Raw genomic sequence first — 18,544 nt, 5'->3', positions numbered from 1 at the left:
TCTTTTTAAAAATAGTAAAACTCTGGAATACATCTCAAGCTAACACCAAGGAAAAGCCGATTTATTCTACGAAACCATACACTGTTTTGATGGTACGATCCAATAACTTTGAAAATAATCCACTGCTTATTCTGAAGAAGACCGATTCCAAGTTTTAACGTTTCTTTTTTAAATGTAGGAAAAATACAGGAATGATAGCTAATTTAAATCCGTCTTCATAACAACAAAAGATTGTTTATCGAGAATCAATCGGGGTTACATTATACGAAAGCTCAGATGTTATGAGTGTATTGTCACAATATGCTTATTTATAAATGCCGCCAAATCGCACTACTTGACTGCAGTTTAACGGTAGACGAGAAAATACGTAAATACCATAAAATATTCAAACGTATTTAGTTGAAAAGCTAGAAACTAAATAAAACCCATATTCCAAGTTGAGAGTTTCAGCAAAATATTTTTATAATTGGAAACTCAAATGTATGACTGATGATCAAAGAAGGAAAAAATTCATTGTACTCTTTAAGCATTTTCATCCATTAAGCCAAATTAGCAGCAGAAGTCTGCTGCTATTACGTTTTTAGATACTCTTTTGCGGGCATTATTCCACGTAACTTTCCAACCTTCGCGTAAGAGCAGAAAAACATCCCTTGACGTTAAGTTACGTAAGATTTGACTTGAACTCCATCCAAAATCCGTGCGCATTAGCTACTTTGTTAGAAATTGTTTGGAGTAGGAGTAGAAAAGATAGCAAAAGACACGCTTCAAAGTATAAGTGAATGTATAAGGGCAAAATATAAAGTACTAATGTTGCTTAAAATGGTGATTACGTTCTTGTTAAGTGTACTGTTCTTTTATTGGACTTCATAAAATCTGCTTTAATGAATTTAAAGAAGAAAAAAAAATATTTTATCATGTAGTTTAAATGGAAATGAGATATTAAATTATTCTAATTATAGAATTTATTTATAATTTTATATCGCGAATAATAAAAGCGTGGGACGTGCATGATATATTAAAAAAGATAATGAAGCCATTATCTTTTTACATTTGACAAAGCAATTCAAATAATGGAAAGTTTTTAAAAACAATAGCTCATGCTTTTGACAGTGCAATTAAATTAATAGATTTCGTTACTTTGGCGCTTTTATTATTCGCGATATAAACTTCTAGACGAATTATTTAAATAAATCTATTATTCCCTTTAAAATGCATGATAATTTTTTTCTCCTTTTAGTGCAATCATTAATATACGCGTATTACGTAAAATCTTACTGTATAAACCTTCTATTTAAAATAAATGTGATAATGATGTTGCGGCGAGCATTTGAAGCTAAAAGGGGAAAAAAAAAGAATATTGTCAATTTGTTACCAAGTACGGAAAAAAAATTGTAAAATTAAAAGCAGTTTTCCCGCGAGAAACTCTTTTTCCTCCCGTTTGCTTCAGACTGCAAGACTTTTTTTAAACGTAGAAAATCAATCAATTAATTATTTTTTCCCCTATTCTGTTAAAAGAGAGCAAAAAATTAGTTTTGTAACCCTTGAAAATTTCAAAACTTTATATCCGATACATTTTTAGTTAAAATTCTGATAGGTTTAGTTTGTTCGTTAAGCGAAGATATGCGCAAAAAAAAATTTTAAACATTAAATAAAAAAATATAAATTGCATTTTGAAAATATGTCTTCACCACATTGCATTATCATCGACCAACAGTACAAGTGCAAAATTTGAATTCATTAGCTTATCAGGAAGTAGGTTAAAATCCATGATAAAATTACTCCAACCGCAGGGAAACAACATGAGTGTGTAAGGTGTCTTTTAATTTTATAACAGCTATTTTAATTTTTAAACCCTTTCCTTTCAATTCTTGTTTCCCACTTACAACTCCCTTCCAGAATAAACTTATACAATCGTTTTGAATGCAAATGAGTTAGGAGTAGTAATTATTGGAAGTTCAAACTAACTTCGATAGAAAGTGACTAGGATCCCTTAGTGGCGCATGTTTACCTTTTGGCTAATTCATTATGGAAGCTGTTACGTTGGCTAGTTTAATTGTGTCTAGCTTTGGCTAAGTCTAGTTTAGTTAATATTAAATTAGTTCTTATTTTCTTATTATGTGTTAAAGTCCGAGTAGATGCTTACCTTAAGCCCGAGAAGGGGCCAACTGTATTATTTATTTGAGTGAATAAACAGGTAATTTAACCCTTCTAGAGTCTACGTCTTAGTTGCCTGAACTCAGCGATAAGTCGCTACGTAGTTCAATAGGTTCCTCGACGTTTTATCATAGACAAAGGGAGAGGAACATCACAAGTAATCTAAAGAAAAGCTTTTAAAAAAGGCACTATAATATGTCCGTTAACTGCTGTGGTAATTTGACTGTTAAACTAATTATAACAATTTTTATTAACTCAAATATTAGAAAGACATATGAAAACTATAGAATCATTATTGTCATAAAAGCCAGCAAAGTTATGATAGTTTCATTAAATATTGCCAAGAAAAAAGAACAAAAACGGTGAAGATTTTTTTAATGATAAAAATATATAATGCTGCATTTTTTCATATCTCCGGTCTTTGCACTTTTCTGTCGATCAATTTCGAATGTTAAAATCTGTCGCCAAACAGCACGATTTAGCGCCAATGAGCAAGTGCGACATCGGCAACGAGTTTTCAAGATATTCGCTTTGGTTTTGTCTAACCCTGATCTTCAATAAACCACTTTAGATTTTTGTAAAAAATACAAACGAACTATTTCTTTCTTTTCCTCCCTCTTGTATTTGGGGAGGGAGATTAAAATTTGGAACTTATCTTCTGCAGAAAACAAGCAGGGCGGTACAGTGATACGTCGCTAAATGTCCACTTTAGAATAAGTCCAAGTTTATATACTTCCTGTTTGGAAGAGAAAATTTTTGCTTGTTGTATGAGATTTGTTTGGGGTACGATATAAGTTCGGAGACGGGACTGTACGCACTATTTTGTTTACATCTCTCGGGACAATGTTAAGACCAACTGTGTACTAGAACGTGGTAATAGATAATATATGTAGAGCAAACTCTAAAACCAGATCTTATGCCATATCTTCGCCAAATAAATAGATGTCTAAAGCCATGCAGGAAAGTACAGTCCCAACAAGCTCAACTGAGCTTTAACAGCATTGTATAGAATGATCAACAGTATCACATTTCTGAAACATGTACTTATGTGTTATCCCATTGACGGAAATTTCGGCAGCGGTTGCTACCCTCCAATCGTTACAGTGGAATTCTAAAAGACACAGGCATCCATAGCTGGTTAGTCGACGGGATAATACGCAAGTACCCTGAAACATTTTGAGGAAAAGGCATAGGCAAAGTTCAACTAGGTGAAAGTAGTGACCTGACAGAAGAAAATTGGTAAACAAGTACGGCAAATTTTTACTTATGTATAGTATATATTTCTCCCACTGTGTTTGTATTTTCGTATTAAACAATGTTATAATAATAGTAATAGGATTTTTATAAGACCAGATAATTACTTTCCCTTTATTTCTTATTGGAAAAGTTCGTTCGGTATATTCCCAGTTTGGTATTAGCCCAAATATCTGGAATGGATTAATGACGTATACCAATGTAACATTGTACTTTCAAAGTTACAGAATTGAGTATATTGGTGCCAAGGCCAGCGCTTAGCTTCTAGGTGAGAAGGCAAAATACTTAGAATTTAGTGAAAAACTGAGTGGCAGAATTTTGAAGTCGCGGAGTTTTGCATCGAGCGGCAAAATGTCTAGCGCCGTCCCTAACTGGTGCTTATTCTCGAAACTTTGAAAGAATTAGGGGTTGGCAAAACTGCGCTATTAAAGAAACGGTGGAATCCCACAACACAACTTGGTTTTCTTAGCGTAAATTTGTGGCAACGAATTCACAAAGAAGGTGGCAATTTTGTTGCTCCTTTAAATGTCAGTTAAGATTTTTTCCGCTTGAACGACTGGCGCTAATTTTAATTAATTTGTTCGTCATATAATTTCACGTCTTTTGATATGTGTCATATAATTTCACATTTATGATTTTATGTGCTATATCAATGTGTTGATGGCTTGTGTGGCTTGATATCTAATAAAATAAAAAACGATCTGTGATTATGTAATTGAAAAAACAGTGACTTGTTCTTTCAGACTTCCGTCGAAATGTTTAGTGCAAGTTTTGCGGCATCTCAGCTGACCTTTCACTTTCGACGGGAAAATGCGTAAGTATCTAATCCTTATACTAAATTGTTGCCCATCATTTACTAAAAAATCCTCTTTATTCCGTCATAGCTCTCAAAATACAATTGAATAAGTGTATTTTTCGATGAAAAGAGGTTGTGCGCCCAGAAATTAGATTTTTTTGCCACTTACCGGTTATCCGCACCCCCGCTTTTAACATTTGGCAGAACTGTCATGTTTTGGAGGCATATTCAAGTATGCACATGACAGCAGTCAATTCATGCATGCGGTATACCACACATGAGTTTGAGTATATACGTGGATTTACACATTTTATAATTAGCTGTCATTCGCTAAACAGCATCCACCGGTTGTAAAAATGTAAATATCAGCCATTTTATTTTCCATATTGTAGTCTTTCTCATACTATTTCTTATAAAATGGTTGTTTTTATTACCTTTTTGTGTACGGAATGTATGTATGAGACATAAAGATAGCCAAACAAATGTCTCCAGCTTTTTGCAAGGGTGCGGATAGTTAGAAGATACTTTTTTCGCTTACATTTAGAAGGTTGCAGATCGAAAAGAAAGAGAAAAGAATTATATTAGGTTGGTATACATGTATTGCTTCAATTCAAACATGACGTGCAATCAATGGTAAGCGATTGTGAGAATTTGACACTTCTACCGCATATGTGAAAGTTCATACACTACCGAATATGTAAAAGTTTGAAATTGCTTACCTGTATTCGGTGATTCTCTTTATCACAGACATAGATGAAGCCCAAGCTGTCGGTGGCTATACCCCACGGGTAGTTGAATCGACCATCTGTCCGGCCTTCGCACCCGAAAGCCCGGAGAAAGCGGCCCGTCGGATCGAACAGTTGGACGCGGTGGTTGTAGCGGTCCGAGACGATAAACTGACCGATCCGGTTCACTGAGACCCCCGCCAGGCAGTCGAAGTCCCCTTCGCCACTACCATAAGCCCCAAACTCGAATAAGAATTTACCGATGGAATCAAACACCTGAGAACAAAAAAATACAAACGGTGGTGGTTCGACCAAAAAAAAAAAAAAAAAAAAAAAGGAAACCTATCCTCCCTACTTACGATAGCGATCGAATGAGAATGGAAATAAGTATACTAGTACGCAAAAACCTATCTCAGCGAAATCTGGATGCAAGCAGAACTGCTCAACTGCAGTGTAGTATTAAGAGACAGTAACTGAGCAGCTCATCATCTGCTTGAAAGTAGACTAGAATCTAGTTTGCAACAAATCGCAAGGCGTTGAAAAACTTTAGTTTTGGCAAAAGCCTGTATAAAATCTTGTTCGGATTCTACATGGTTTCTGCTTGGATTCTATATGGTCCCTAAATGGTTTCTATATGGATTCAGCATGGCCGTAAGTGAGACATGGCGTAAACAATAGCTGAGCAACTTGGCTTAGATAGTAACTGTAACTCTGATGTGTAACTTAACATGTGTAACGTATATTACATAGAGTAAATGAGCAACTCATCATCTGCCCAGATATACATGAAAAGCTAGTTTGCAACAGATCTCAAGACGATAAGAAACTGCGTTCGAGACAGAAGCTCGCACAAGATCTTGTTTCTGATTCTACGTAGATTGCACACGGATTCTACGTGGATCCTACTTGGTTTCTACATGGATTCTATATGACTACAACTGAGACATGGCGTAGACAAAAACTGAGTAAGAAATATGTCCAGGAGTAGATAAGAGGCAAGTTTGGAAAAGATTTTAAAATGGTAAAAAATTTTGGCAAAAGCTTGTACATGATCTCGTTTCGCATTGTACCTGGTTTCTACATGGATTCTATATGGGTCCTACATGGTTTCTACATGGATTCTACATGGCCGTAACTAAGACATGGTGTGCACAGTAACTGAGGAACCAACTTACCATCTGTCCAGAAGCAGACAAGACACTAGTTTGTTATAGATCTAAAATTCATGAAAAATTGTGTTTGGGGAAAAGGCTCGTACAAGATCTCGTTTAGAATTCTACATGGATTCTATATGGGTGTCACACGGTTTCTACATAGATTCTACATGGCTGTGTTTTTCCCATCCAATCGCTATCTTATGAAGCGAGAATGAGTTCCCATTTCTCGAGAAGAAAAAATAGGAAATAAAAAATTTTTACTTGATATAAAATGATCTAAAGTTGTTCACAAGTACTTTTATAATATTTCTATGAAATAACTTGTAACAAGAATCTTTTAAGAGACACATAAGGAATTCGTAAGTAACAGTATCTGAGCACGGCCAAATTTGATAATAAAATGCAAGATTCCTTTTTACATTTTAATTAGAAGGGCGAAAATCTAAGTAATTTATAAGGTATCAAATAAAAAAATTTGGTAAATGAGTTAGCAGATGACTAATTTTAGAAATAATTAGGAAATTATTTCTGAACTTTTGCTTTAAGAAGCTGTAGTCTGTACGAAAGTAATCAAAGCTGGTATCTGCTCATTTAAAATAATAGTTAACAGCAATTTTATATTTCTGAAACGGACAAAAATTTCTTGTAAAATTTCGTATTGTCTGTTTAGCAACTATGCTTGCATAGAATATTACTTTGTTAACATGAGAACATTGCACCTAATGGTATACGTGATCTTCCTAAATAAATACCTTACAAACTAAATTATAAGCTCATATCATTTAGGATATGAGCATTTTATGTAACATTTTAGGACTATTTATTATTCAGCTTAATATGAAATTTATGTTTAACATTCGAACCGAAAATGAGCCAGAAACCCTAAGACACGACACACACAGATTACGCTTATTTTAGTTAAGACATTGACTTCTGTTAAAGAAAAATAGGCATCATAGGCAAAAATTTAAATGAGTGTGCATGTGCCCAAGATATATAGAAAACTAAAACTTGTGAACAACAAAAGATGATTTATGTCACCATTTCAGATTACAGTTAGTTTCTCTGAAGCTTGCAAGCAGCAAAAGAGAGAACATGAGTTTGCAGAAGAAAAGCAGTTATTAAAATTAAAAATAAAAATCATTCCTAGAAAGTTAAGGAAGATAATGAAAAATGTTGAATTATTAAATATATATATCCACCACAGTTTTATTTTTCTGTGCTCTTGCACACATACACACAAATCATAAGCAAAGAAAAGCAGGCAATAAAATAAATGTTAAGCATAATATAAAAAGCAAGGCATAGAATATTAAAAAGTTATTAAAAATCTCAAATCAATCATTTAAGCATTTTTTAATATTTCTTTGGTCATGGAAAAGTAATTCAAATAAAAATTCGAACAGTCAGCTTACTTGAAGATCACAAGAAGTTTTGAAGTCCATTAAAATGTTTTGCCGTTAATAATTAACGTAATTTATTAATTTTGTTGTCTTTTTCACCCAAATTAAGAGTAAAAAAAATTAAAACTATTTTGCCATCACTTTCAAATACAATACTGCTTTAAATTTCAAAGAATGCTGATAACTTTCGAATAATAAAAAATTTTAAACAATTATATAATTCTAAGTACACTTATAATTAATATTCAGTTGGGGAAATAGACAGACTTATATAGGCGAAATTTGGTGACAGTTGGACAGGTGCCAACAAGTATTTGTGTTTCTTTAGCATTGAAACAAGTTACCGTATTTGACCAATAATTGTATTTGCAATTGTCACCGAATAAATATTTCGCCAAGTTCGGTCTCCAGCTAAAGATTAGCCTCAGTTTCACATAAATAATCGAACAAGATTGTTTTTAAATATTTTAATAAAAAATAAGATTTAAATAGCTTACCTTGGTTCTTTTAATGTTCTGATTAATAGAAGTCTATTTTTCATTGCAATGATCAGTTATAGACAGCAAAATTCTTAACCGGTACTTGCAGCGCCACCTTACAAACTTAGAATTTGAGTAACACTAAATTTGAACTGCATTAGAGAAGGCAGTATATGTTATAAATTTTCTCTCTTCTTTCCGCATGCCTTCGTGGTATAATTGTTAGTATACTCGACGCGTATTCGAGAGGTCTAGGGGTCGAGTCCCGGCGAGGGCATTGCGCATTTCTTCAGTATTCTGACTCTAAAAGGTTCTAAAAGACTCTGTTAAAGATAAAAAGAAAAGGTAGTGAATGATAATTCGTCACCACTAGCATTTGGCGACTGGGTCCCCTAATCGCCAGTCGCCCTTTAAAAGGAGGAATATATAAAGTATTTTTCCCGTCGTTTTCGCATGCATTCGTGCTGCAGTTGGAAGCATACTCGATGCGTATTCGAGAGGTCCAAGGTTCGAGTTCCAGCCAAGGCACTGCACATTTTTTACATCTCCTGCTTCAAAAATCTTAATGATTCTACAAAGTAATTAAGTGAAATTTCGATTAAATACTAAGTCTTGTACTCTTATTATATTTTAATAATAATCTTTTAGAATAAAATTCAGCTCCTTTCTACGTCGACTCCTATTGCGTTTAATATAATATGAAATTTAGATTCACAACTGTTTATCTCTTTATTATATTTAGTTATGAAAGATGGAGAGGCATAATTAATTTTATATTCCATCATTCCTGCAAACAAGACAGAAATGAACTATGTTAGAAGTAAGTTGGTGAAAATGTTTGCAAAACTTCCGAAGAAAAATTCTATAACGTCATGCAGTTCCTTCTTGTAACACAGGCGCGATTAAGAATTCCTGGAGCGGGATTAAGCGGTTAGTGTCCCATTTCAAGCTTTTTCGATGGTGTAGGTAAGACCCATTTCAGCCCTTTCTTCTAAGGTCAACATTAACTTTGAAAAATAATGCGTAATTAGGAAATACATGTGAACTAACGATGACGCTTTGCCTCTCATGAAATTAATACTGTTATCACAGTTTTTTAATAAAACAGATTCATTATTTTAGTGACTAATCGTTTAAAACTGTTCGAGGAGACTAATGATCTGCATATTAAGAATTGGAATTTTTACGCCATTTGTCAGAGTTCCTGTTTAGTGTTAAATTAAAAAAATATATTCTGTTTCCTTGTCTAAAACCAGTTCTGTGCTTTCACCTTAATAAGCTCTCTCTCTTTTTTTAAATAGCCCAAAAGAGGGAGTCTCAATAGACTAATAGCCCATGGGCTATTAGCCTCGAAATCGGATTTTGCGTTGAATTACTATAAAAGTCTACATCACTTTTCATATTGTTGCCTCCAAATATAACCGCCCTGTATTATATTTAAAGAAATTAAATAATGAGAGAATCTGGATAAATATATGAATATTTCTTGGTGAATGAATTCTTGATATATGAATTGTGAGAAAAAACGATACTTAGAGCCGTCAGATTCTGAATAACATAGTCCTCCACCGGAATATGGGCCCGATTTTTGAAGGAAGTTCGAATTGGGAATTTCCAATTTGTTTTATTATCTATTTTATATATTGTAAAACTTTAATGAATTTTTTATTAACATACTCAACGATTTCAAAGCGAGCAGTGACAACACTATACGGAATAGAACATTTTTATTTCCAAAACGAAAGACTATCGGAAGTTCTAAAGATATGCTGTTTTTAAATATTTTATGATTCTGCTGTTGAATTGAATTTTTTGTGGCGTAAGCGCGAAGAAAGTGGAATTTAATAAATAAAGTTAACATGAAAAACGTTAGTAATAAAAAGATGAAGAAAACTTTTATACGCCATCTTACTAAGAAAGCTAAACATTGATATGATAAACTGAAAAAAGACTGAAAAAAATAGAAAAATGTATGCCGACACTTAACACTGCATCGAGAATTCTAAACGTATACTACTTTTAAAATTTTTGCGGTTTTGCTTTTGAATTGTATATGATCTGAGGGAGAAGGAAACGATGCTTAATAATAAAACTAAAAAGACTGGGGGAAAAGGGGGTTAGCAGGAGTGCGCACAACAGCAGACGGGCAGACTGTGAGCTCAAGTGAGGCGTAACAAATCTCAACAAACTCTTTTAAGAGACCCTTCAAATTGAAGCCTTTCAATTTTTTTATTATGTATTTATTTTCCCTCTTTGTTTCATACATAACATTATTTATTCCACATTACTTAATATATGTTCATTTTATTAAAAAACTTGTGCTTCTAAAGCAAACAAAGAAAATCTCTTCGTGAATAAACATCAGACAGCCAAGAAATTTAGCAGATTTAATATATGGTCAAAGATGTTAAGTCTCGTACGCATTCAATACAATTTTCAACCATGACGTAGGTTTTTTTTAAATATTTATTTAACAAAGAAACAAAAATTCCTTAATAATAGTAAATAAAGACTGAAATGGCATGATTTCTGATATTCTCACCGCGAAAACCTGCCAAAGCAAAGAAAAGGCTTGAAATGATACGATTTTTGTGTTCATCTCCAGAGTACCTGACATGACATAAGCTGAAATGGGACATCATGGATTAAACTGCGGCTAACAGAATGAAAAGTATAAATTAATATCTCTGCAACGTAATGTTGAATATAGAGCCATTTGTCACTGGAAGAAATAGCACTGAAAGTAGCAAAACAAGCATATTCTGTTAACAAAAAAACTTCAAGAGGTATGCCAATAGCCGTTATTCTAGTAACATTTCTCTCTGTCAGAAAGAGATAGTTTAACCCTATTGTCTCAATGCAGTCTCAATAATTTAATTTTTAGTCTTAAAAGGGTTAAATGCATGGGTGAGCCCTTTTTACTCGCTTACTTGCTAAGTATTTAAAATGGAATTTAAATTTTAATCCGTAGCTAAAATTCAGGAGATTAAGAATGGCAAAACAGTCTAATGGACTTACTCGCTCCCAGTAATATGCAAAACTGTTTAATTGATTGCATTTTAAAATGAAAGAATACTCATCGCAATAAAACTAAACTTACTTGTATTCGATGATTACTACTGTCAGCTACGACTATCGAGTTATCGGGGCCTACTGCAACTCCTCGAGGCCATGTGAAGTTGCCAGGTTCTGTACCCCTCGATCCTATCTTCAGCATCATTCGACGCTTCTGCAGATACGTACTCCTAGGATTTGAGAAGCCATAGGAACTACTAGACAATACTGGATCTCGACCAGAGGGTACTTCGTCATCAGATGTCTCACTATCACTCCTCTGATACAGGGAATGCGAACTACGACTTCGGGGCACAACGCGACCTGCCGCATTGCTGCCATATTTATTCTTTAAATAATTTGCCCAACAGCTGTTACTGCTGTTAGGTGTGTCGATCAAAGAAGACCTCGTCCTAGAATTGTCCTCGGACATTCGTTCAGATCGAGTCCGATATGTGGGAGGAGAAACTGGAGGTTTCTCCTCTTCCTCGTCATCTAAACCTAAGTTGGAATCATAACCCAGTCCTATTTCATGCGAACTCTTACTTCTTGCTAAGAAAGGACGCCGTCGAAATCGACTGGTATTGGAATCGTTTCCACTGCCTTCCGATGACAGCCGATCTTCTGTTGAATTCGGTGACACGAGAGGTGTTGTGTTACGACTTAGGCTATGATAATTTGTAGAGGAACTCGCAGAACTGCTATCGGTTGTGTCCGTGTCATCTGACCTTTTACGACTTCTGTGCCCGTTCGTTACACTTGTATCACATAAATTAGAGGATGATTTTGGATTCGTTAATATAGTATCATTCGAATGAGTTTTAGACTTGAATTCTTCGGATTCTTCTTCCTCTTCATCTTCAGAAGTTCTCTCACTTTCTTCTTCTTGATCATCGGAATCGATGGACAGTGCTGTTTGTTTCTTGACCTCAGTATTCTTGGAATCAAGAGAAGATGGCAGTATTGCGGTTTGGTCTGATGTGTTTGGTCGATTTTCAAACACCTGATCTGTCGATTCTGCAGTTTCACTTTCTTCACTGCTCTCACTGCTAGATTCGTCTTCTTCTTCATCTTCTTCGTCCTCTTCATCTTCATTACTTTCAGGAGCATTACTAGCCACTTGCGGGATGTCTTTCACTTGTGTTCCATTAGCAACAGCTGGCTCTTGGTCTTCTTCTTCTTCGTTCTCTTCTTCACTCTCTTCTTCAGATTCCGATTCTTCCTCGTCTTCGCTTTCGTGCATCTCTAGAAGACGCGGTTCGGGTTCCGGCAGCCTTCTCTGTCGGCTGAAGAAAGAAGACTGCACAGGCTTTGGAGTCTCCCGAGCTGTTTCGTACGCCTCATCCTCGTCTTCCTCATCGTCAGAATCGCTGTCGTCTTGACGCGCGGGAGTCGCTGCTCGTGGGGGCATTTTCTTGTCCAAGGGTTTTCTAACGCTGTCTCCAGTATCTAATGATGAAGTCTTGACCAACGACGCACGACCGTACCTGAAATAAATAAAATTAAAATAACAACACATTTTAAAAGGCGTGACTTCCTTGAAGTAATAAAATGATAATAATCCTGTAATCTATATATCCAGAAAAGATATAATCGAAAACATTTTCATTTTTAGGAAGGCAATTTAAAACTTGTTGCTTAGTGTAATAGGATAAGCTAATATAATAAAGTTAATGGTAGGTATCCGAGGTCAAGTGAGCAAAAAAAGAATAAATAAATAAATAAATATGTAAAACACATATTCTGAGTTATTCGTACCCAAATATTTAATGCGCTGCTAAGCCAAATAAAACAGTCATATTTAACACTGTAGAAAGCAGTTTGTTTCTTTGATGAATTTTATTTGCGGAAATGCATTGTTAAAGTCTTCAGTTAGCTGATGATATCATTGAAACTTTTAAATTTATTATTTAATCTTTATGTTATTTTGTATTTATTGCTATCAAATTTTGAAGACACTGTTCTCTATAGTACATACTATAAGTTTATTAAAATAATTAAACTTTGTAAAATGGTGCGAAAATTAACTTGTATTTTTAAATGTGATATATTATCATTAAAATATATGTTTATTTTAGGTCAATTTATTTACATAAATTATTTTACATAATTACATAAATATAAATACATATTAATATAACATATATATACATATATTTTACATAATTACATGAATTTATTTTAGATAAATTTGCTTTAGTTATCGCAATAGTGATCTTAATTACGGCTAAGCACTCCAGTTCTCTGTGCTTAAGTGAAGGGATCTTTTACATAGTTTTCTAGATTTGTTTGGTTTATCTGATTTTGAAAAGCACTCAAGGAGTATCTGGACTAAGAGGAGGGATGACTTCGCCGAAAACTTTATGAGGGAAACAGGCTCGTAACCACGTTATATAGTATAAGCCATCTGGAAGAAAATGGCTCGATTTTCACGGTAAATGAAACAGCACTGGGAGGATGTGGAATTAAATCAAAGATCAATTAATAAATTTCGGTAGTCTTATTCGTTGCTTATTTTATTTAGTTAAATGTATCTATAAAAAGATGCATAATTTCAAAAAAAATATAGATGATAAAATATTTGGTTATGCGTAAAAGTGATATTCGGCAAGCCAGTTTAGTTTTGGTGAAAATGATTTAATGATTAATTTGGTTAATTTTAATGACTATTTCTCTTCTTCTGTTGCATTGAAAAAAATAAATGATTTTGTCCTGCGTTCTGCAGAACAGCAAGCAGTGCAGTATTTTCAAAATTACGGGACTGGTTATACAGGTGTGCATACTCAAGATATCGAAAGGCTCTGATGTTCGTAAAAATGGCGTAGTGATAAAACACCGAGCAATCACCATGTAGGAATGGAATTGAATTAGGACTAAAGAGTTTTGCCCCTCTCCCTGAATGACTGGGAAAAGTTTTAATGAATTTGTCAGCTAATCTGCATGCCTGAGCTCATATTCATTTCAACTTTTTACATACTCGTATCCATAGTTTTTATGTATTGATTAAAGCATGAAGAATCTATATGCATCTATGTATGTTCTTCGGACTGTGGCAAAACGACAACACTTAGAAATACCAAATTTTGAACACAACATTACTTTAAGTTTAAATATTTAAATTACATTGAAAGATAATTATTTATCTACAATCAATACCCAATTTACAGAGTTCGATGTTTACAGTTAACTCAAAATAATTGTAAATATGAGGGTAGTTAAAAACACAAAAAATAACCCATGTTATAATTAAAATAAAATACGGTACTTGTGTATTATCCGTCGATTATGAAATTGTTGCCAAGTAGCGCAAATTAGCTCTAATTCTAGGTAAGCGTGAGGTAATAATACATTCAAAATATATGCGCTTTCGTGTGATGTTACTCCGACTGGTTCTCAATATAACGTTTTGTTTTTAAGAACTGTTGTTGCTGTTGTTCGGTATTTGGGTGTTTTCCCCCCCCCCATCCTTTTGTAAAATATATATATATATATTGAGTTGGAAATAAAAGTAATGTCGTTTTTCTACTGTGAAATTAAACTTTTTTTTCCTACACAAAAAACTAATTTTAATCAATCAAATATCTCCTGTTCTATTCGATGATCTTTTGCCATCTTTCTGCTATCTTCATGATTCTGCGCGTATATAAAGTTTCATCTTTAACAGAAAAAAACCTCAACCAGATGCGATTTGAGGTCATCGTTATTTTTGAATTTTTTTCCATTTAAGATGCTTTGCAAGCTTCGAAATAAAAGATGATCCGATGGTGCAAGGTCGGGGCTTTAAGAAATGGAGAGTGAACATTAATGCGGACAAATCCCAAATTCTGCTCATCCGGCGCTACAAGAAACTGGATAATATCTCCACTACTGTTACCCTATTTGGCACACCAATCCCGCTTGTAACTCAAGCTAAATATCTTGGAATCACCTTCAATTGAACTTTCACCTGGTCAACGCACATAAATATTACAAGGGGGAAAATCTTCGGAATCATGTGCAAGCTTTCTCACCTCCTAGCTGAATCTTCAGGTCTTAGCCTAAATAGGAAGAAAAGAATTTACACGGCGATCATACGACCCATTATAACTTACGCATCTCCAGTCTGGGCAAATGCCAAACAGAACGATTTTAAAAAGCTGCAAGTTATCCAGAACAAGTTTCTCAGGATCATCACAGGAGCTCCGTATTATATCAGAAATAAAAACCTGCACCGAGACCTAAAAATTGAATATGTGAAAACTTACATCAATAAGCTCAACGAAAATTTCTACAGAAAAGCAAATCAAAATAGCATAGCGGACTTTCTAATATTTTAAATTACGAAATCATAGAGGATGATTATTACAATAGGCCCTTCACTGCCCACACCATTAATATGTTAAACATCTCAAAGTGCCTTGCTTCTATCCACCAGCGCTGCCTCCTGATTCGCCAGCCCCTGATCCCGGCTTTCCACCTCCGGACTTTGAATTTCTTTTAGCCCCCATCACCGCCACCAGAGGGCGACACACCTGACTGCTGTTATTTTCTTCTTTTTCCTCCCGCTCACTGCTCACTCCATGGGATTTATTCTGGCATTTTTCATCACCAAGCCCATTGTGGAATTACATCAGGTTTACAGGGAAGTACTGCGAATGCAGTAGACCCCCTGTATAAATACTTCTGTATCAAAGTATCAAGGTCGGGGCTATATGCGGGATAGACATAACTTCCCAACCAAGCTCCAGTAATTTAGCATGCGTTATTAAAGATATGTGATACCTCTAATTGTCATGGTGAAACATGATTTTTTTTTTTTTTTCCAATTTCAGCTTTTTCTCTTTGATTTCTTCTTCCAGTTTTATAAATTGTTGGCAGTAAACATCTGAGTTGTAATTGTAACCAACTGATAGCATGATCTTTTTCTGATGCACTTTAGCTTCGATATGATTGGCGCTGATTCATCATGCTTGGATCATGATATTTTTCCGTTAATGCTATTGTAGACGACCCATTTTTCATAATAAGTAATAATTCGTTTCAAAAAAGGTCGACCACATTACGCTTGAAATGCGTATTGCAAATACTGATTAAGTGTTCTTTCAATACATGCGGAACTCAAATATTGAGCTTCTTAACAAGTCTAAGACATGTTATGTAATTTTCAATTGCTGTTTGTGATACGCTCAACCTTTTTTGCAATCTCTCCCACAGTAATATAACAATTCGATTCAATTATGGCTCTAATTCTGTGATCATAAACTTCAGAAGGTCGGCCAGAACACTGGTCATCTTCGAGTACAAAATGCCAAAAATGAAATTTTTTAAACCAACTCTGAGACATGCGTTCTGTTAAGCAATTAACGCCATAAACTTCCCATATCTCTTTGTGAGCCACAGCCGCTTTTTTACCTTTATGAAAATAAAAAAGTTTAATATATTGGAAATGTTTATTATTTAGTTAAATATCGAAAATGTTTATTTTTAGTGTCGAAAAGATTTGTTTTATTTCAGAATGTCGAAAATGTTTATTTATTTTTATTTTTTTTTTATCCTATGTTAAAATTGATCATAAACTAAAAGTTGTAAACAAAAATGCACGGAATTTGTTTCTAACAAAACAAAAATGGACGAAAACCTTTTTACTAAGAGGAAAATCGAAGCGGGTCAAATACTGATTGTTCATTAAATAAAGAGAAGTCAGGTCCTTCGGAATTCCGGAGAAACGATTGGTACAGCTTGGTGAGGTCTCAGCCATCTTTCTTGGTTCGATGGTAGCCAACTTTCATGGTCGACGGGGTAATACGTAAGTACCAAAAATACTATTTAAAATTTACCCAAATCTTTAAGCATTTATTGTTTGGTTATGCATATTAAGTCAGCATTCAAATCAAGAAGAACACTATGTAAATGTTCGGATAATAAATGTTATTCAAAAATTTTTAAAAAAAGTTATAACTGGCATTACAGAAGATTTAGAAATAGCCATACACTTGATTTATTTTTACCACTAGCTGCCTGAAATATTTATTACAGGAAAGGGAAAAAAACATATAATCATTTTAATGAATGCAGATAGCGTCATTTAATGGGTCCAGATAGTGATTAATAATAATAAATACAAAAAATGCATTTATTGCTTTTAAATCGTTAAGTTTATTTAACGGAGAGATTAAATACAAAAGAAAAATGAAATTTCTTACGTTTTGCGGAATGTCATTACACTGGGAGAAGAAGATAAAAAAAAAAAATGTTTTATTTCTAGTAATGGCAATATATTTCTTTTAAATCGCCGAGTTTGTTGATCAAAATTCCATTAAGTTCACTCAGAACATAAAATAAACAAAAAAGCAAATTGAAAATTCGGGTTTCGAGTGGAGGACTATCTTTAACCCCTTAATGCATTCAACTGAGTTAACTTGGTTACAGCGAACTAAATTATTTCAGCTCACTTGAGTAAATACATACAAGAACTCCCCGTTCCCCACCCAAGGTATGAATGCAGTAGAATATAACCCCTGAAGTTTTCAGTAAAATAAAGAAAGAGTTTAAAATAAAGAATAAAAAATTGGCGTAAAGAAGACCCTTTTCTGAGGGACTAAAATTTGGTGGCTCTGGGTGTCGCCATTTTCACACTGCGAGAAAAAAAACGTAACTACGCACGCAGATTCTTATATTTCCTTATAGAGATTGAAAATTTACTTTTAGTGGATGATTTAAGAGTTTATACATTCAGTATTACATACGATTATCTATCTTTAACCCCTTAATGCACTCAACATGTCATTGCGAAGAAAGTCGATTTTTCAAATATCATCTGCCTCCTCACTAATGTTATCCCGAGCATTTTGCTTTTCCTTTGTATGGTGTTTTCTATAGACAGTTTGATTTTACGCTAATGATTTATTAAAGTAATTTTTCCATCATTTTGCGATAAAAATTTTAATTCTTTTAGACAAGCCCGGTTAATCGGATGTTGACTGTATCTAAATTTAAATATATGTTTGAGCATCATTATCATATAAATACAGTTTTTGGAAAATGTTAAGATAAGGGTAAGATATTCAAAAACATCAGAATATCATTTATAATGCTTAAATTTGAAAAAATAACAAATTATTATTTACAAAAATCTTACAATTTATTAATTTAAGAATTTTTTATAAATACATATATTTAAATAATGTCAATAATATAGCTCTCTAATATTATGCTTATTAGAAAGATAGACATAAAGAGACAGTACATATAAATATTATAAATATAGATAACAAAAATATTTAAAGGAATGATATTACCGAAAACTTGTCTTAACGGCAGGATACATGTCGATTAATGACTCGTTGGGGATGGTGAAACCAGTCAATTGTCTCATGACAAATAACCTTACCTGGTATGCACCACAGAAGAGTGACCGATATTGCACACGCAAGATGATGCGAAGGAGAATACATATTGCCAAGCGTTACTCGAGAATTGGTTTCGAGTCTGCTTACCTCAAACATTACACCACCTCAAACAACTATTATCGAAATTTAGACTT

The 18,544-nt window shown here is 33.9% G+C and overlaps 1 protein-coding gene across 4 annotated transcripts in view; it reads right to left on the bottom strand.

Annotated features, from left to right (window-relative positions):
• tn (tripartite motif containing protein thin) overlaps window positions 1-18,544 on the bottom strand; it is a 73,140-nt gene that overhangs the window by 20,328 nt on the left and 34,268 nt on the right. For 3 of the 4 annotated variants that reach the window (XM_035352802.2, XM_035352804.2, XM_085824031.1), the window contains exons 3-4: window positions 11,069-12,509; window positions 4,924-5,205 (exon numbers count right to left, since the gene is read on the bottom strand). In XM_035352802.2, the coding sequence (XP_035208693.1) occupies window positions 4,924-5,205; window positions 11,069-12,509 (1,723 nt within the window). Of the gene's footprint in view, window positions 1-4,923; window positions 5,206-11,068; window positions 12,510-18,544 lie in introns of those variants that run through there. The other variant, XM_035352803.2, reaches the window with a different exon arrangement.

Source organism: Stegodyphus dumicola, chromosome 9 (assembly GCF_044657685.1).
Source record: "Stegodyphus dumicola isolate Sdum_Otavi_A_Nest chromosome 9, ASM4465768v1".
Classification (NCBI taxonomy): Eukaryota; Metazoa; Arthropoda; class Arachnida; order Araneae; family Eresidae; genus Stegodyphus; species Stegodyphus dumicola.
Note: the sequence above shows the minus strand (reverse complement) of the source record. Positions and strands in the feature narration are given on the sequence as shown.